This window comes from Bos grunniens, chromosome 11, assembly GCF_055505025.1.
Source record: "Bos grunniens cultivar Pamir isolate PY7600 chromosome 11, Bosgru_T2T1.0, whole genome shotgun sequence".
Taxonomy (NCBI): Eukaryota; Metazoa; Chordata; class Mammalia; order Artiodactyla; family Bovidae; genus Bos; species Bos grunniens.
Window position 1 is genome coordinate 14,128,443 of NC_141175.1, and position 21,380 is coordinate 14,149,822.

The window sequence follows — 21,380 nt, forward strand, 5'->3', positions numbered from 1 at the left end:
TATCAAATATTCACACTGCAAATCTTTGATAGGTATACACAGCACATGTATCAGAAGGCATATGATTCCGTTCAGATGTCAGAGACATCTGAATAACTCAGGACAGGAAGATAATTTAAGAGAAAGTGTATTACTCACACTAAAGGACTCCTGGGGAGAGCTGGGTGTGAGCAAGCAGGTTGGCTTTGACAAAAGAGAGAGAGGGTTTGGGAACTCTCAGTGGTTAAGGAGTGGGAGGGGGGAAAATGTTCTGCTGGAAGGACAAACCATGTGCTGTGCTCTCTGATTAACTCTGTGTTGTGTATTCACATACTGCAACATGTACCCTTCAGGGGAAAAATGCCCGCTTGGCTGACGGCAGATAATCTAAGGGATTGTCAGTAACCACAGTGGCCAGTGAGCACTGCCTTTCAGTCAGGGCTTCAAGGGTGGTGGCAGGCAAACAGTATATTCAAATATTATTTTGGATATTTCTTGGTTGGTATTGATTATTTTATTTGTTGTGCAATATTATGGGTTCCACAGCAACACTGGTGACCCCCATGTGGTCAGCAGAATAAAGCAGTTGGCAAGAATATAACATACTTGGTGGTGAGAAGCTGGTTGGTGAGCTTTGTTTATGGGCAGGAACCCAAAATGCAGATAGTGCAAGTTAGATTATGAGGAGAAGCCTGAGTAAGAGGCCTAAATCAGATGAAGAGGGGACAATAGGCACCACGTGGGAAGATCCAGGACTTGGGATGTGTGCATATATGAACTGGATGAGCGGGGTCTCTTTCAAAGAGAGTTAGAAGTACCACCTTTTGTATAGTCTCTGACATGTCTGTCTTCTCTCCCTTCAGAAGGTGTGGTGGCATGGACCAGAACAACCAGTCCAGTGCCACTGAATTCCTCCTCTTGGGTCTTTCTGAGAGGCCAGAGCAGCAGCCTCTCCTATTTGGCATCTTCTTGGCCATGTACCTGGTCACCATGCTAGGAAATCTGCTCATCATCCTGGCCATCGGCTCTGACCCCCACCTCCACACCCCCATGTACTTCTTGGCCAACCTCTCGTTGGCTGATGCCGGCTTTTCTTCCACCATGGTTCCCAAGATGCTGGTGAACATTCAGACTCACAGTCAGACCATATCCTGTGGGGGATGTTTGGCCCAGATGCACTTGTTCATGACATTCTGGGCACTGGATGACTTCCTTTTGAGGGGGATGGCCTATGACTGCTATGTGGCCATCTGCCGGCCCCTTCTCTACTCCACACTCATGAGTCCTCTTGTGTGCGTGCTCCTTTTGGCATCATGCTGGGTTCTCACCAAGCTCGCTGCCCTCTTACACATCCTGCTCATGGCCAAGCTTGCTTTCTGTGCAGACAACACTATCCATCACTTCTTCTGTGACGTGATCCCTCTGCTGCAACTCTCCTGCTCAGATACTAGCATCAACCAGGTAACCCTGTTCGCTGTGGGCTCCATGATACTGACTGGTCCTCTCTCCCTGATCATCCTGTCACACACACATATCATCTCCAGCATCCTCAGGGTCCCATCTGCCTCTGGCAGGCAAAAGGGCTTCTCCACCTGCGGGTCCCACCTCACGGTGGTCTTCTTGTTCTATGGCATGGCTACTGGGGTCTACCTGTGTCCTCCTTCATCACATTCTGGGGGTGAGTATAGGCACTGTACTGACACCGATGTTGAACCCCTTCATTTACAGCCTCAGGAATAAGGATATGAAGGTGGCATTGGGCAGGCTTTTGGAAATTCACACACTGTCTTCTCAGGGACTTTAATCCTAAATCCATATTTTGCAGTTTCACTCTGTAGAACCCATGTGTTTATAAAGGAATACCATCCCCTACTGTATTGACTTACATTTTGAGAAAAGTGATCTCAAAATCATTCACTTAAGCCCCCAAATCCTACAATGTGAATCATCTGTGTATTTTATGAATGTCTTATAAACATTGGGCACAGAGAGAAATTTTAACAGACTTTGTTAGGTTCCTCTCTGTTTACTACCACTAGTTCAAACCGTGGTGATCTATGGTGATGGCTCCCCTCCTGGAAAAGGTCCTCTGTCTACTTTCTTTTAGGGAGTTCTGGGAAAGGTCGAGGTTCTTCCTGAGTCCTTTAGGCCTTAATTGTCATCAACTTGAACTAAATGACAAGTCAAAGAGATACTTTGGGGTGGCAAATATTGCTCCACGAGTCTAGTCTTTCCCATCAGAACCATGGATTCAGAACAGGAGTGGGTGTGATTTGCCAGTACATGCTGTGCTTTGGCTGGTTTCTTTAAATACTTATGTGGAGCCATTTGGCTTTCATATCATGCCTTTAGTGGCTAGCTGTCCATGCTGTCAATTCTTGTCTTTCATTAGTATGTCTAGTTCGGTTCACTTCAGTTCAGTCTCTCAGTCGTGTCTGACTCTTTGCAACCCTATGAACCACAGCACGCCAGGCCTCCCTGTCCATCACCAACTCCCAGAGTCCACCCAAACCCATGTCCGTTGTGTCAGTGATGCCATCCAACCATCTCATCCTCTGTCGTCCCCTTCTCCTCTTGTGCTCAATCTTTCCCAGCATCAGGGTCTTTTCAAATGAGTCAGCTCCTTGCATCAGGTGGCCAAAGTATTGGAATTTCAGCTTCAACATCAGTCCTTCCAATGAATACCCAGGACTGATCTCCTTTAGGATGGACTTGTTGGATTTCCTTGCAGTCCAAGGGACTATCAAGAGTCGTCTCCAATACCACAATTCAAAAGCACCAATTTTTTGGTGCTCAGCTTTCTTTATAGTCCAACTCTCACATCCATACATGACTACTGGAAAAACCATGGCCTTGACTAGATGGACCTTTCTTGGCAAAGTAATGTCTCTGCTTTTTAATATGCTGTCTAGGTTGGTCATAACTTTTCTTCCAAGGAGCAAGTGTCTTTTAATTTCATGGCTGCAGTCACTGTCTGCAGTGATTTTGAGCCCAGAAAAATAGTCAGCCACTGGTTCCACTGTTTCCCTATCTATTTTCCATGCCATGATCTTAGTTTTCTGAATGTTGAGCTTTAAGCCAACTTTTTCATTCTCCTCTTTCAGTTTCATCAAGAGGCTCTTTAGTTCTTCACTTTCTGCCATAAGGGTGATATCATCTGCATATCTGAGGTTATTGATATTTCTCCTTGCAATCTTGATTCTAGCTTGTACTTCTTCCAGCCCAGTGTTTCTCATGATGTCTGCATATAAGTTAAATAAGCAGGGTGACAATATACAGCCTTGACGTACTCCTTTTCCTATTTGGAATCAGTCTGTTGTTCCATGTCCAGTTCTAACTGTTGCTTCCTGACCTGCATATAGGTTTCTCAAGAGGCAGGTTAGGTGGTCTGGTATTCCCATGTCTTTCAGAATTTTCCATAGTTTCTTGTGATCCACACAGTCAAAGGCTTTGGCATAGTCAATAAAGTAGAAATAGATGTTTTTCTGGAACTCTCTTACTTTTTCGATGATCCAGTGGATGTTTGATCTCTAGTTCCTCTGCCTTTTCTAAAACCAGCTTGAACATCTGGAAGTTCACAGTTCACATATTGCTGAAGCCTTGCCTGGAGAATTTTGAGCATTACTTTACTAGCGTGTGAGATGAGTGCAATTGTGCGGTAGTTTGAGCATTCTTTGGCATTGCCTTTCTTTGGGATTGGAATGAAAACTGATCTGTTCCATTCCTATGGCCACTGCTGAGTTTTCCAAATTTGCTGGCATATTGAGTGCAGCACTTTCACGGCATCATCTTTCAGGATTTGAAATAGCTCAACTGGAATTCCATCACCTCCACTTGCTTTGTTTGTAGTGATGCTTCCTAAGGCCCACCTGACTTCACATTCCAGGATGTCCGGCTCTAGGTGAGTGTGAGTGATCACACGATCGTGATTATCTGGGTCATGAAGATCTTTTTTGTACAGTTCTTCTGTGTATTCTTGCCATTTCTTAATATCTTCTGCTTCTTTTAGGTCCATACCATTTCTGTCCTTTATTGAGCCCATCTTTGCATGAGAAAAGGGAGCAACAGTGAACTAAATTCACAATCCTCAGATTTACCTTTGGCATTTATCTTTTAAAAAAAATTATTGAAGTATAGTTGGTTTACAATGTTGTGCTTGATTTTCTACTGTATAGCAAGTGACTTAGCTATTCTTTTTCAAAGAATTTGTCTATTTCATCCAGTTGGACAATTTTGTCCATATAAAGTTTACTACCACTGATCAGTGAGAATTCCTCCTCCTATGATACATTCAACTTGCTTTCTCTCGTTTTTCCTAACTATCTGGTAGCTGTTTATCAGTTTTGCTGATTCTTCAAAGAATCAACTTGTTTCTTTTTATTTTCTCTATCCCTTATCAATACTGTGTTCCAGTACTTCTGTATTTATTTTTATTATGTCTTCCTTCTACTTCTGGTATCTTTTATCCTGCCTTTTATAGCTTTCTAAGGTAGAGCATTTTGTTATTTTTGTTGATGTTTTTTATTCTGTTTCAGTGTACGTATTTAAAGTGATAAATTTCCCCTTAAGCATTGCTTTATCTGAAGCTTGTCAATGTTGATATGTTGTCTTTTCTACATCTTGCAACTTAAAATATTATCTTATTTCCCTTGTTCTTTTATTTTTTGACTGGTGATCTCTTTTTAGAAGTATGGTGGTTAATTTATGGGTTCCTACATATTTCATTATTATTTATTATTTTAAAAATTTTTTGTGTTTAATTATTTTACACTTTTAAATTATGAAATAGTTTTAGACTATCAAAATAGTGCAAAAATACTGAACAGTATTCTTATATACCTGATAACCAGTTTTCCCAATTACTCTAGAGTGCTTATCAAAATCAAGGTATTAATATTGATAAACTTCTATTAAATAATCAGTAGACTTTTTTCAAATTTTCTTACTTATCCCAGTAATATCCTTTTTAAGCTAGGAGCCAATCCAGGGTCACACATTATATTTCACTGTGAAATTTCCTTTAATATTGTATAGTTCTTTTGTTTTTTATGTCCTTGATATATATGAAGACTACTGGACAGTTATTTTGTAGAATTTTATCCCTCATTTGGAGTTATTAGATGTTTCTTCATGATTGGACTGAGCAGATACCACTTTGACATATCACAAAAGTGCAAGTGTCTCCTTATTACATCCTATCAGGAAGTGAATAGAGTTGGTATGCTTTTCTCTCTCAGTTTAAATGCTGTTTGTCTTTATTTGTGACAGACATTGCAAATATCTTTCTTTTTTTTTTCCAGTTTGTCAACTGTCTTTTACTTTGTTTATAGGATTTCTTTGTCATGAAAATTTTAAGTTTTTATATGATCAAATTTATTCAATTTGTATTACCTCTTGATTATGAATGAAAGTTATTCTTAATATTGATGTTAAAGAGGAATTTTTCTTCCTAGTACCTGTATGACAAATGGCAGTTCACTTATTCTAGGACATTTATTAAACAATGCATCTTTGTACAAGCATGGAAGTTCTATCTGTATGTACTCTAAATTTTTATTTCCAAGTATTCTACTCTGTTTTGTTCTATTCACTTGCCTATTCTGAAGTTCTATCTGTATATATTTTAATTTCTGAGTATTCTATTCAATTCACTTGCCTACTTGTTGATTCATTCACTAGTTCCACACTCTTTAATTACTGCATTTAAGACACACTCCAAACGCTGGACTGGAAGAAACACAAACTGGAATCAAGATTGCCGGGAGAAATATCATAGGAAATGACAATCATATTTCAATATTATTTGTATTTTACACAGAATTTTCAGATTATAAGTATCACTGTGGTAAGCATTTTATGTGTTATCATTTATATGGATTGTCACAGCAGCCTTAGATGATAGTTACTGTAGTTGCTACCAAATACTTATTCATGTATTTATATTTGGAAGCAGACTCAGAGATGTTGAGAATTTGTTGAAAGTCACACAGACAGTGAATAGTAAATCTAACTTACAAACCCAAGTATTTCTGATACTAATGTAAGTTTTACTTTCATTTAAAAACTATTTTAAAAACCTGAGTTTATCAGTGAGATTTCAGTAGAATCTGAGTTATGTGGGGAAGAAATACAGAGTGCAATACAGGTTCCAAACTTCCGCATACATTTTATTAAAAAGTCCTCTGCACATTGTTAGGATATATCCTTAGCAGCATCCTTAGGGGGGATGCAATAATGAAATTGATAGTTACATTTTAAAGCATATCTAACATGGACTGTTGCCATATTGCTGAAGAAAGATGATGATTTCATGAAAGAAACTTGGTAAGAGTCTCAAACAATGTGGTCCCAAGTTCCCTTCTCTCTGATCATGTGGCTTGATTCACAAGTCATTGCAGGATATCTAAGTAAGGGCTTATGCTTAAGCAGAGGGTGTGCATCCCCGAGGAGAGAGAATCTCTGGGCCTGTTTCACACTCATTCTCCAGCTTCTTATTTGCTTTACCTTGTTTTCAAATCATTTGCTTGTATTGGGAGAAGTTGTTGATTAGAACTGTGTATGTGAACAATGTGAAGGAAGAAAAAAAAGAGAAAGCTAGAAACTGAGAAGAATATGTGTATTTCATGTCCATTGAACCAAATGTATGCATTTTGGAATCAGATATCTCAGTTCAAATTCTGACTCTGCCACTTCCTGTGGTAATAATTATTTCAGGTATATAATTTAGCCTGTTTGAACCTTTGCTTTCTCTTCTGCACAATATTTGCCTCAAAGTCTCATGTTGTCTATTGCTGAAAATAATGAAGATCTAAATAAATTTACACAACACAGAGTACTTGGAGATTGATATATGCAAAGAATTCACCTGCCAATGCAGGAGATGCGGGTTCTATCCCTGGGTTGGGCAGATCCCTGTAGAAGGAAATGGCAACCCACTCCAGTATTCTTGTCTGGAAAATGCCATGGACAGAGGAGGCTGTCACACTACAATCCATGGGGTTGCAAAGATTCGGACATGGCTGAGCAACTGTACACACCCACCCATTTAAAATAGATAACTAACAAGGACCTACTGTATAATACAGGAAACTCTGCTCAATATTCTGTAATAACTTAAATGGGAAAAGAATTTGAGAAAGAAGAGATATATGTGTATGTATACCTGAATCACTTTGCTGTATACCTGAAACTAATACAATTTTGTAAATCAACTGTACTCCATTATAAAATAAAAATGAAAAAACTCAAATGATGATGTACATAATAATGAACTTTCCTAAGAGTTTACCATAAAAAATGAATTTGCATATGCACACATTTTTTTCTTGTAACCTCTCCAGAAACCCTGCATGATAGAGAGTGTTTTATTACCTCCTTTTACAAGTAAGGGGAGAAGGCAATGGCACCCCACTCCAGTACTCTTGCCTGGAAAATCCCATGGATGGAGGAGCCTGGAAGGCTGCAGTCCATGGGGTCGCTAAGAGTCGGACACGACTGAGTGATTTCACTTTCACTTTTCACTTTCCTGCATTGGAGAAGGAAATGGCAACCCACTCCAGTGTTCTTGCCTGGAGAATCCCAGGGACGGGGGAGCCTGATGGGCTGCCGTCTACGGGGTTGCACAGAGTCGGACAGGACTGAAGTGACTTAAAAGTTGCAAGTAAGGAAATTGTGTCTCACTAAGACAGGGAGGCCTGGCATGCTGCGATTCATGGGGTCACAAATAGTCAGACACGACTGAATGACTGAACTGAACTAAACTGAAGGTTATTTAATTTGCCCTGGGTTTGAAAGCTAGCAAGTGGCAGATACAGAATTTGAATGGAGGCACCAAGATAACTCTATAAGTTGATTTCCCCTGAATTCCCCCAAATGATGTGTTTGACCTCATGGAGATTACAGTGCCCTTCTGCTCAGGAATCTCTTCAAGGCACTCTTCAGGTCTCTGTTTCTCAGGCTGTAGATGAATGGGTTCAGCATGGGAGTCACCACGGCATACATCACTGCTGCAATCCTGTCCTTGCTGGCTGAATCTGCAGAGGAGGGAATGAAGTACACCCCAATAGCAGACACGTAGAACAAGCAAATTGCTGAGAGGTGGGAGCTGCAGGTGGAGAAGGCTTTCCACTTGCCACTCACTGAGGGGATGTGCACTATGGCAGCCACAATGTGGGCATAGGAAATGACAATCAGCAAGGGGATCAAGATGGTTAATGCCCCTCCCCAGTATGTCAGCACACACCTGTTGGCATAAGTATCAGAACAAGAGAGCTTCAACAGGGGGAGAAGTTCACAAAAGAAGTGGGGGATGATGTTGTCAGTGCAGAAGGATATCTGAGCCAGGAGAAGGGTGTGGGTTAGAGAGTAAGCCTGAGCAAGGATTAGGGGCATGACTACCAGCAGGATACAGCATCTGGGACTCATGACCAAGGTGTAGTGAAGAGGGTGGCAGATGGCTACCAGCCGGTCATATGCCATCACTGCCAGGAGGAAAACATCTAGACCAATGAACCACAGGAAGAAGTAGATCTGAGACAGGCATCCAGCATAGGTGATGGTATGCCTGTGAGCCTGGATGTTCACCAACATCCTGGGGACCGTGGTGGATGATAAACCCAGGTCAGTGAGGGAGAAGTGGGCCAGGAAGAAGTACATGGGGGTGTGGAGGTGAGGGTCAGAGACAATGGCCAGGTTGATGGCAATGTTCCCCACCACGGTGATCAGGTACACGCTCAGGAAGATGCCAAAGAGAAGAGGCTGCTGTGTCTGGTGCTCAGACAGGCCCAGGAGGAGGAATTCAGAGACACTGAATGTGTGGTTTCCAGGTTTCATCTCACTGGTGTAAACTAAGGAATAAAATGAAGGATGATGCTTCCAAAACTTTTCTTGCTCTCATATTGTCTATATGTAAACAAAAGTATAAAACAAAGATGGAATCAGGATATTAATAGCTGTGCATTATCTCATTTAAACCTAAACAGATCTGTGAGATTGTTATTATTATACTCATTTTGTTGATAAAGGAATGAGTTTCTTTGAAAGAGAGGTAAAGTTTAAACCTGGAGATTCCGATTTTAGAGTTTGTGATCTTAACCTCCTTACCAGTCTGCCTCTGATTTGGTACCCAGAACTCATTCATTTATTCGTTCCACATATTCAGTGAGTACTGACTATAACTAACTACCAGAGAAACAATGGTTCCTGCCTTTCTATGGATAGCATGCTAGTCAAAGGAGTCCTGTAATATACAAAGACTTTTATAAAAAACAAAGAAGAATTAAAATGAAGCAGAATATAGCTATCACTAGCAGATTGCTTTAAATTTTGTGGTCAGCAAAGAACTCACCATGAATGATTAAAAAGGACTCAACCAAGTAAAGAATTGTGGGAAAGAGTGTTTGCAGGAAGTGTAAACAGGGCAGGAGCATATATATTTGGAGGAGCAGAAGGAGGGCAGGTGGGGCTCAAATATGGTAGGTGGAGAGGGGTAGGAGAAGGGAGAGGGTTGAGAGAGGGGATGAGGGGTGGGAGGGGTGTATAGGGGTAGGCAGAGCATGTACACCATGGAGTGAAGATTCCCAGTAACATTGGAGACCTGCTGGCATGGGTGGCTCTTAAAACAGCAGACAGGATCAATCATGGGATCTGTGGAAGGATCATTGTGCTACTGTGGGGAGAAGGACTGTAGGGGCAATAATGACTATATAGTACAAGGAGACCAGTTAGAAAATTCAGGGACTTCCCTGATGGTCCAGAGGTTAAGAATCCACCTTGAAATGCAGGGGACGGTGAATTAGACTGCACATGCCTCAGGAAAACTGAGCCCTACATGCTGCAATGAAAGATCCCACATGATGCAGCTAAGATCAGAAGCAGCAATAAAGAAATAGATAGATAGATAAGTTTTTTTTTTTAAAGAAAAAATTCATATAGGACCCAGCCAGGTATAGAGACAGGATGAAGTAGCTGGATTTGGGTGATGATTTAGAGTTGGTGATGAAACCAGAAGTGGTAGACAGAGATATGGAGTAGATTAAGGCTTTTCACTCCCCCAGCTGCACTCTTAGAGGTACAAGTGGTAAAATTCTCTGAAGTAAACAGGAAAGGATTAAGGTGATTTCTTTTATCAATGGAATCTGTTTAAAATTTATATAGCTTAAAATATCCAAGACATGGTCTCAAATGGCAAAAATCCCTGTAATGACCTGGAAACATTAATGGAAATTTCCTGTTAGTTTTCTTTGCCCTTCTTGATAAAATTATTATTGTTACAGTTTAGCCAGCAATATTTACTCTTTTACTCTGTATTTATTTAGTCTCAGCATTTGTCTTTACTGATTGTATTCTGTGAAGCTTTTTAGTTGTATTACTTCTAGTACTTTCTAGTTTTTTAAGGTGATCACTGACTTGTTTTCAAACTTTGTTTTTTAATTAAATCTTTTATTTATTTTATTAAAAAATTTTTTTATTTTTATTTATTTATTTTTATATGATATTATACATGTTTTAATGCCATTCTCCCAAATCATCCCTCCCTCCCTCTCCCACAGAGTCCAAAAAGACTGTTCTATACATCTTTGTCTCTTTTGCTGTCTCACATACAGGGTTGTTGTTACCATCTTTCTAAATTCCATATATATGCGTTAGTATACTGTATTGGTGTTTTTCTTTCTGGCTTACTTCACTCTGTATAATAGGCTCCAGTTTCATCCACCTCATTAGAACTGATTGAAATGTATTCTTTTTAATGGCTGAGTAATACTCCATTGTGTATATGTACCACAGCTTTCTTATCCATTCATCTGCTGATGGACATCTAGGTTGCTTCCATGTCCTGGCTATTATAAACAGTGCTGCGATGAAATCTTTTAAAATAAAAAAGAAAAGAAAAGAAAAACAGAGTTCCAGTGATACAGATGACTCTGAATAATTCCCAGAAGAGAGAGAATTAAAAAGGCAAAGGCTTCAGGGACCATTTGCAGGACTGTGGATAGATATATAAATCATTTCTGATGTGTTTCCTATGTGACAGTGACTTCTATCATTTAATCCATACCACCTGTATGCCATGCATCTTTACCCTGCATTTCCAGATCAGGAAAGCTCAGAGAGGCTAAGGGACCAGATTAAGATCACACAGCTATAAGGGAATAAGTCAGTATTCAAACTAAGATCTCTCTTCAACCAAATCTGGAAATTGGTCCATCATGCAATTCTACCTCCTAAGGCAGGCCTTTATTTTCTCATGGGTACTAGAGAGGGACTAAAGTCTCTGATGCTGGTAAAGATCGAGGGCAGAAGGAGGAGAGGGCATCAGAGGATGAGATGGCTGGATGGTATCACCGATGCAATGGACATGAATTTGGGCAAACTTCGGGAGATGGTGAGGGACAGATAGGCCTGGTGTGCTGCAGTCTACGGGGTCACAAAGAGTCCAACGTGACTGGGTGAATGAACACGCACTAGAGATATTTGTTAACTACTTTGTAATCATGTGAAATAAATCCAACCTTTAGAATACCTCCACATTGGGTCTGGGGAGCCATGTTTGTAATTTTTCATGTATTCAAATATTTATTGATTGCCTGCATTATACCAGGAATGCCTCTGGGCATGAGATATTTAAAGTCATTTGAAGCAGGCACAGTCTCTGCATGTACAGTCTGATTGGAGAGACTGACAACAAACAAGTGAACAAGAAAATACATAGTCAAAACTCTGCTGAGTATGAAAAGGAGAGATACAGGGGTGACACTGAGAACATATAATTAGAGGACCTAATTGAGAAAGGAGTTCAGGGGAAATTTCTTTGAGAAAACCAGGAGTAGAAGAAAGAAGAGGAGGGGAGGAAAACTTTCCAGCACATGTGGTGGTCTGGAGGAGGGAAAGGACTGGTCGGTAGAGGAAAAGCAGTGTGACTGGAGTATAGTGAGCAGGCAATGAGCTGAATGTAATACAACCTCTTTGGCCACAGGTGGTTGAACCATGGAATTGGATGAGTCAAACTGAGTCAGGAGAATTGTCATTTAAAACTCGGAGTTAGTGATACAGAGACTTGAACCATTAGTTTTGGGCTCTGAAAATATAAATCCCTGTGTGTTCATGGGGGTGTAAGTCTCTCAGTCTTGTCTGGCTTTTTTTTTAACTCTTTTTTTTTACCACCAGGCTCCTCTGTCCATGGGATTCTCCAGACAATAATATTGGAGTGGGTTGCCATACCCTCCTCTAGGGGATCTTCTTGATCCAGGGATCGAACCCACTTCTCCTGCAGTTCCTGCATTAGCAGGCAGATTCTTTACCACCAGTGCCACCGCAGATGACAAATGCCCTTGTTGTTGTTGAGTTATTGGACAATATTCTTGGCAAGTGCCAATTTGTAGTTGACATTACACAACATTGTAAAGTAATTATACTCTCAAGAAATATGTTCATCCATCTGGAATTTTCTAGGCAAGAGTACTGGAGGAGGTTGCCATTTCCTACTCCAGGGGATTTGCCCAACCCAGGGATCAAACACCTGTCTCTTGCATCTTCTGCATTGGCAGGCAGATTATTTACTATGTACCACCTGGGAAGCCCATTATATAGGATTCATTACATAGGACACTGACCGATGGATGTGAGTTTGAGCAAACTCCAGGACAGAGTGAAGGACAGGGAAGCCTGGTGTGCTGCAGTCCACGGGGTCACCAAGAGTCAGACAAGACTTAGGAACTGAGCACATCATTACACTGGAATCATTGATTTAAATCATTGGCCACTGGCTATTCACTCAACCTCCAGCCTCTCCCCTCCATGGGAGGTCACCTGACAACCAGCATCCTACCTTGGGTGGGGTCCAAAATTCACCTCATTGACATAACAAAAGCAAACTGAAAATAAACTGATGTTCCAGTTTATTTTCACTCTTCTGAGTCTTTCCCACCCCACCCCAACCCTCAACGAGAGGCAGAATGACTTAGTGCTCAAGAGGGCAGACTCTAGGGTAAAATGGACCTGGCAATCAATTTCTTCTCTCATCTGTGAGCCAGGGATAAATTACAAAATATCTCAATGATCACAACAACAGCAATAGCAAGAATAACAAGTATTGATTCATCCTGCCAGATGTTGAACTGAAGTGCTTTGCTTCTCTCACTGTGGTATTTTCACTCTGATTAGATGAACTCTCTATTTTTCAGATGAGGAAACTGAGATGTAAAGAGGTGAAGCAATTTGTCCCAGATGAGGTGGCAGGTGAGTAGTAAAACCCAGACTTGAACTGCAGGGTATCTGATTCAACACTTACCCAGCTGATCTCAAGCCAACCTCAGCTGTTACTCAGCATGGAGTTCTACACTCGAACACTTTCTCCTTGGACAGTGGCAAATTCACATCACAGCCCCATTAGGAGACTCAGCCTCTTCTCCTTGTGTAATGGAAATGAAGCCCAGTGTTTTTGGCAACTATGGAGTAGATTTCTAGAGTCACAATAAATGGAACTGAGAGGGCCTGAGGGGATTCATGCTGGGAATATTTTCCAGGTTTGGAGACCCCAGTGACCTCATTAGTGGGAATAAAGACTAACTGTCTCTGAATCCCTAAAGAGATGAGGAGCACTGCTCTTTCCAGTTGGGATTCCTGTTCTACATGCATGCTCTTAGAGAGCGTTCCTCTTGTCCATCACCTGGGGAGGCAATGTTCTGGGCTTGCTACTGTTGCCCTGTTCTCTTATATCTGTGACTCAGAGGAAGAACTTGGGTGAACAGTCTGGGCATAATGTAGTTCTTCATTTGGACTTGACATGGTCTTAGCCCAAGTATCTTGACAAATATTTCAACCCTTCTATATGTTATTCTCCTCATCAAGGGCAACTAGGGTGTCTTTTAAGGAACAGAAATTCTTTAATGTAGACCGATTTATCAGTTTTGTTTGATTTATTTTGCTCACCAAATTTATTTTGTTTGTGAGATTCATCACTGTTTAGTGTGTATTTTATTTATTCTCATTCTGTTTACAATTCCATTATACAAATATACTACAACTTTTAATCCATTGTAACATTGATGTAATGTTCCCTGGTACTCAGGTGGTAAAGAATCTATCTGTCTGTAGTGCAAGAGACCTGGTTTTGATCCCTTGGTTGGGAACAATCCCTGGAGAAGAGGATGGCTACCCACTCCAGTATTCTGGCCTGGAGAATTCCATGGACAGAAGAGCCTGGTGGGCTATAGTCCATGGGGTCAAAAGAATTGGACATAACTGAGCAACTAACACACACACACACACACACACACAATGTAGATGGACATTTAAGATTTTTTTTTTTCTAGTTTGGGACTATTATGACTAGGGCTGCTGTGACTTTCTTGTAACAATCTATTAATATGCATATATATGTAACTCTTTGGGGGCATATACCTAGGTATGGAAATGCCAGGTTACAGGGAACACGTGAAAAGATACCACCCAATGGTAGTCCAGGACTGCCCTAGTGGCTCAGACAGTAAAGCATCTGCCTACAATGCAGGAGACCAGGGTTCAATCCCTGGGTTGGGAAGATCTCCTAGAGAAGGAAATGGCAAAAGGTCAGACACGATTGAGCAACTTCACTTTCACTTTCAATGGTAGTCCAGAGGGTCCAGAGTATGTACTCCCATTTGTAGCATAAGATGGTTTTAGTTGCTCCACAACCCCAGCAAGACTCAGATTGTTAGTCTTCTAAATTTTAGTCATGCTGATGGGTGTGTGACAATATCTCATGGTGGTTTTAATTTGTATTTATTTGACATTAAAAATTGAATTTGAACACTTTTTGTTATGTATGTGGTTCATTTGGATATCTTAAGTAAAGTAGTCATTCAAATATTTTACTTATTTTTCTATTGCATTTTATCCCCCTTTTTTCCCATTGATATAAAGAACTTTTTATATAGTCTGAATCTGATTTCTTTGTTGAAGAAAGGTAGGTAGCTAGCTTTATAGACAGGTGCATATATGGATAGATAGAATCTTCTCCTACTCTGTGAGTTGCCTTTTAACTATCTAAATGATATATTTTGATGAACAACAGATCATAAATTTAAGGTAGTCAAGTTTGTTGATTAGTTCCTTTATGATTTATACTTTTTGTGTTTTTAAAAATATGGCCAAATATATTAAAATACCCTTGTATATTATTTCTAAGAAGCTTTTATTTTTTACCTTTCACTTTTAGATCTATAATCTTCTGGAAGTAATTTTTGTCTATGGTGTGAATTATAATTCATTTTTTCTTCTCCATGAATATTCAACTACCCTAGCACCCTTTGTTGAAAATCCATCTTTTCTTCGTGGCGTTTCAGGATCACCTTTGTCACACGTATTACTATATGAATATGTGTATAGCTGTGTGGGCTTGCCTGGTAGCTCAGCTGGTAAAGAATCTGCCGGCATGCAAGAGACCCCGCTTTTGATCCCTGGAGAAGGGTTAGGCTACCCACTCCAGTGTTCATGGGCTTTCTGGTGGGTTAGACAGTAAAAAACCTGCCTGCAATGTGGGAGACCTAGATTCAATCCCTGGGTTGTGAAGTTCCCCCGGAGGAGTGCATGGCAACCCCCTCCAATGTGCTTGCCTAGAGAATCCCCATGGACAGAAGACCCTGGTGGACTACAGTTCATGGGGCCGCAAAGAGTCAGACACGACTGCCTGACTAAGCACAGCACAATGCACATAGCTGTACATTCAAATCTTTGTGTGAGAAATTTATATTTCTTTTGCACAAATCCCTAAGAGTGGAATTGCAGGGCCAAGGGTGTATTTAATTTCAGGAGAAACTGACAAACTATTTCCTAAACAGTTCTATATTATGCAATACTGCCTGTAATGTATGAGAGTTCTAACATCCTCACTACCACTAGGAATTGCCATTTATCTGAATTTTGGCCATTCTAGTGGGTTTGTTGTGCTATATCATTGTGGTTTTCATTTCCATTAATCTAACGACTAATGAGGTTGAGTGTCTTTATATATGCTAATTTGCTATATATCTTCCTTTGGTGAGATATCTGTTCACATTTTTCACATTTTTTTTTCAAATAATAGGATTGCTTGTCTTTTGTATACGTTCTGGATTCAAGTCTTTATCAGAAATACATTTTGAGAATATTTTCTGCCAGTCTGAAGCCTGTCTTTCTACTTTGAATTTCCTTTGTGTTCAGTTCAGTTCAGTCACTCAGTTGTGTCCGACTCTTAGGGACCCCATGGGCTGCAACATGTCAGGCTTCCCTGTCCATCACCAACTCCCACAGCTTACCCAAACTCATGTCCATTGAGTCGGTGATGCTATCCAACCATCTCATCCTCTGTTGTCCCCTTCTCCTGCCTTCAATCTTTCCCAACATCAGGGTCTTTTCCAATGAGTCAGTTCTTCACATCAGGTGGCCAAAGCATTGGAGTTTCACCTTCAGCATCAGTCCTTCCCTTTTTTTGTGTTAATATACAGTATTTGTTTTTCTGTTTCTGACTTAGTTCACTCTGTATGACAGTCTGTAGGTCCATCCATGTCTCCTCATATGGAACAATTTTGTTCCATTTTATGGCTGATTAATATTCCATTGTATACACATGCCAAATCTTATCTCTTGATGGATATTTACTACTATGTATAAAATAGATAACTAATGAGAACATACTGTAGAGCATAAGGAACTCAGCTCAATGCTCTATGGTGACCTAAATGGGGAGGAAATCCAAAAAAAGAGGGGTGTATGTGTGCATACGGCTGATTCATTTTCCTGTATAGCAGAAAATAACACAGCATTGTAAAGCAACTGTAGTCCAATAAAATTTTTTTCAAAAAGGTTTGTTTTGAAAAACAGATGCATTTTATCATGTATTGAAATGCATAGAAGTATATATACAATTATTATAATAAATTACATTAGGAAAATAAAACTATAAATTACCATATAAAGTAAACTTCATTTATGGAAATATGTATACCTATGGCTGATTCACAGAGAAGGCAATGGCACTCCATTCCAGTACTCTTGCCTGGAAAATCCCATGGACAGAGGAACCTGGTAGGCTGCAGTCCATGGGGTCACTAAGAGTTGGACACAACTGAGTGACATCACTTTTACTTTTCTCTTTCATGCATTGGAGAAGGAAATGGCAACCCACTCCAGCATTCTTGCCTGGAGAATCCCAGGGACGGGGGAGCCTGGTGGGCTGCCGTCTATGAGGTCGCACAGAGTCGCACACGACTGAAGTGACTTAGCAGCAGCAGCAGCAGCAGCAGCATGGCTGATTCATGTTGATGTAAGGCAAAAACTATCACAATATTGTAAAGTAATTATCCTCTAATTAAAATAAATTAATTTAAAAAACCATCTTAGAAGGATAAATAAATAATGGATGGGTGAAGTACTTTGACTTTCTTCTTTGTTTTCATGTCTATGTTATTGTATTTGGATTCTCATCATAAAGCAGAATTAATTTTAGAAGCATCAAATCAAAAAGGAATTCCTACTTGGGAGAAAAAAATCCATCCCTATATCCAAGCTATGACCTAACTAGAGGAAACATTAAGCCATGGGGAAGGGGCAGTAAGGAGATTTTTCCACATCTCCTTTGGGCTCAAACCCACAGGGCATCACCCTGATGTTCTTCCTCAGGACAGTGTTTCCTCAATGTCGGCCCTTAGGTCCATGTACCTCAGAATTCGCTGGCCCTGGAGCTCATGAATGAGCATCACTGGAGGTGGAGCTGGGACCTGCATCTTTAACAAGCTCCCAAGGGATTCTGGGAAATGTTGAAGTTTAGGGACCACTGCCTGGGAGCATGTTTCCTGAAGGGAGTATAAAGAAAACTGAGTAATTAATAGATGTTTAATGCGTGTCTCTAGCCAAGAACTTGGTGCCCAGTCCCTGTGGTCCCCTCCCTGGTGGGCAGAGCATAGTCTTCATATTTTCATTTATGAAACTGTGGATTGAGGAGTCTGCTTACTTCACCCTGATGCTGGTGAGAGGTTCAGGACCACAGAAAGTAAGTGAAAGTGAAGTCGCTCAGTTGTGTCAGACTCTGCAACCCCATAGACTGTAGCCTACCAGGCTCCTCTGTCCATGGGCTTTTCCAGGCAATAGTACTGGAGTGGATTGCCATTTCCTTCTCCAGGGGATCTTCCCAACCCAGGGCTTGAACCCGGGTCTCCCACATTGTAGACAGACTCTTTACCATCTGAGCCACCAGGGAAGTCCCTGGTGAGAGGTTTGGGACCACAGAAGTGGTGGCTAAATCTGGTCTTGGAGTATCCTACCGAGAAGCTGAAGCCATTTTGTCTGACTCTCTGTGACCCCACTGGCTGTAGCCGCCAGGCTTCTCTGTCCATGGAATTCTCCAGGCAAGAATACTGGAGTGGGTTACCATTTCCTTCTCCAGGGGATCTTTCCAACCCAGGAATCGAACCTGGGTCTCCCCCATTGCATTGCAGGTAGGTTCTTTACCATCTGAGCCACCAGGGAAGGCCCAGAGAAGCTGAGAAATCAGTCCTTATTCCCTGAAGCTAGATCACTTGAGCATAAAGTTCAGAGTAGAACTTAGTCTCTTTCAACCAAAAGCAAGTGTGTGTGTGTGTGTGTGTGTGTGTGTATGTGTGTGCACAGGTGGTCATCACCTCTGTGCTCTTGGCTTATGTCATTTCTTTTTATTAGTTTCTAAAGATGGCAGTGGGGGAGAAGACATATCATGGTTTATCTCTTTGACACCTATTGACAACAGCCCTTTTTACTATGAATTGTGGATGTTCAAGGGGTCATGGGAACTTGTTGGATCAGGAGGAGACTGGAGAATGAAAAATATGATTACTAGTAAAAAATATGTAACTGCCAGTAATAAGTTTGCTTTGTAAAGCAGTGATATTGCAAGACTGAGCTCTAAGGCACTCTGAGTTCAATCAACAGATAAGCTTATTTTTCCTTCAATCTTTATACATAATGGAAACTTTGACTATTTATTTTTGATCCACTTGCCTTTGAGAATTTGTTGTTAAAGCTTCCTCACTATACTTACTAAAGGATTTTGAAGTCAGATTTCAAAAGTTCATATGTAACAACCTAAAGGTCAAACTTTATGACTGATTTTAAAGGTACAGAAACAAAATAGAAATGAGGTAGATTTTAGCTTAACATCCCTCTGCTATGCTAGGGATTCATTTTGATCTGCCTGATTGTTAGTTTCTGCTTCTTTCACTGTCCTTTCACCCCCATCAGACAGGAGAGGAGCATGACGAGGGAGAACCAGAGCAGCATGTCCGAGTTCCTCCTCCTGGGGCTCCCCATCCAGCCAGAGCAGCAGGGTGTGTTCTTCGCTCTGTTCCTGAGCATGTACCTGACCACAGTGCTGGGCAACCTGCTCATCCTCCTGCTCATCAGGCTGGACTCTCATCTCCACTCCCCCATGTACTTCTTCCTCAGCCACTTGGCCCTCACTGACGTCTCCTTTTCATCTGTCACCATCCCTAAGATGCTGATAAACATGCATACTTGGGATCAATCCATCCCCTATGCAGGGTGTGTAACACAGATGTATTTTTTCATATTTTTTACTGATTTGGACAATTTCCTGCTCAGTTCAATGGCCTATGATCGGTACGTGGCCATCTGCCACCCTCTCCACTACAGCACTGTCATGGGACAGGGGCTGTGCACCTTACTAGTAACTGTGTCCTGGATTCTCTCCTGTGCCAACGCCCTGTGTCACACCCTCCTCCTGACCCGGCTGTCCTTTTGTGTTGACCTCAGCATCCCCCATTTCTTCTGTGACCTTGGTGCCCTGCTGAAGCTCTCCTGCTCAGACACATCCGTTAATGAGCTGGCCATTTTCACAGCAGGAGTGGCCGTCATCGTCCTCCCATTAATATGCATCCTGATCTCTTACGGATGCATCGGTGTTGCCATCCTGAAGGTCCCCTCCACCAAGGGGATCTGCAAAGCATTGTCCACATGTGGCTCCCACCTCTCTGTGGTGTCTCTGTATTATGGAACAATTATTGGACTGTATTTTTTCCCCTCATCCAACACCTCCAGGGACAAGAGCACCATTGCCTCTGTGATGTACACAGTGGTCACTCCACTGCTGAACCCCTTCATTTATAGCCTAAGGAACAGGGACATGAAAGATGCCCTGGAGAGACTCTTGCACAGGGCAAAAGTCTTGTCTCAATGACATTTGCTCATCTTATAACAGACACATGTGTTAACAGAACCCCAGATCCTAGCATGGAATAAATCCTCAGTTAATATTTTATAACTTGGATTGCATGCTATGACAGTTATTGTCTATTTCCTTACAATTCATTAGAATAAATTGTTATTTTTGAGTTGATATTCTTGATTATAGATTTTGTGTATTAAGTTGAGAAATTGCATAGCTGGCAGTACTTATGTCTCTCCTCTCATTTCCTGGGAATTTATTAGTCCCCTTAAAAATATTTTATTTAATTTTGTTTTTTATTTATTTTTAATTGGAGGATGATTGCTTTAGAATGTTGTGTTGGTTTCTGATGTACAGCAACATGAATCAGCTGTAAGTATACATGTATCCCCTCCCTCTTGAGTCTGCCTCCCACCACCCAGCTTTTCCACCCATACAGGTCATCACAGAACACTGAGCTGAGTTCCCTGTGTTGTATAGCTGCTTCCCACTAGCTGTCTATGTTACACATGGTAGTGTATATGTGTCAATCCTAATCTCCCAATTTGTGCCACCCTCTCCTTCCCTGGTGTGTCCATATGTCTGTTCTCTGCATCTGTTAGCATCTCTATTCCTGACCTAGAAATACGTTCATCAGTACTGTTTTCCAGATTCCATACATATGTATTAATATACGATATTTTTTTTCCTCTTTCTGACTTACTTCGCTCTATATGACAGTCTGTAGGTCAGTCTACATCTCGGAAAATGGCACAATTTGATCCATTTTTTGGATGCGTAATATTTCATCGTATATATGTGCCACATCTTATACCTCTCACCCTCTCCTCCCCTCTCCCCATGTCCATAAATCTGTCCTCTATGTCTGTTTCTCCATTGCTGCCCTGCAAATAAATTCTTTGGTACCATCTTTCTAGATTCCATATATATTCATTAGTATGAGATATTTATCTTTCTCTTTCTGACTTACTTCACTCTGTATAATAGGCTCTAGGTTCATCCACCTCATTAGAACTGACTCAAATGTGTTTCTTTTTATGGCTGAGTAATATTCCATTACTGGCTGGGAGGAGCTACCCCACTCCTGAGGTCAGGGCAGCGGCCGAGAGGAGCTACCACATGTCTAAAAAGCAGTGGCTACGTGGGTGCAGGAGGACTGAGCGGAGCTACTCCACGTCCAAGGTCAGGAGGGGTGGCCATGAGGAGATATCCCTCGTCCAAGGTAAGG

General features: G+C 41.2%; 1 protein-coding gene and 2 pseudogenes across 1 annotated transcript; 2 read left to right on the plus strand and 1 right to left on the minus strand.

Moving 5' to 3' along the window:
- The first annotated feature begins 855 nt into the window (after positions 1 to 855).
- LOC147362600 (olfactory receptor 1N2-like) lies at positions 856 to 1,783 on the plus strand (annotated as a pseudogene).
- A 6,083-nt stretch (positions 1,784 to 7,866) lies between these two features.
- LOC147362601 (olfactory receptor 1M1-like) lies at positions 7,867 to 8,811 on the minus strand (annotated as a pseudogene).
- Positions 8,812 to 19,222: 10,411 nt separating this feature from the next.
- Positions 19,223 to 20,164, plus strand: LOC147362602 (olfactory receptor 1J4-like). Its single transcript, XM_086325380.1, has one exon. The coding sequence runs from the start codon at positions 19,223 to 19,225 to the stop codon at positions 20,162 to 20,164; it is 942 nt and encodes a 313-aa protein (XP_086181506.1).
- The last annotated feature ends 1,216 nt before the right edge of the window (positions 20,165 to 21,380 follow it).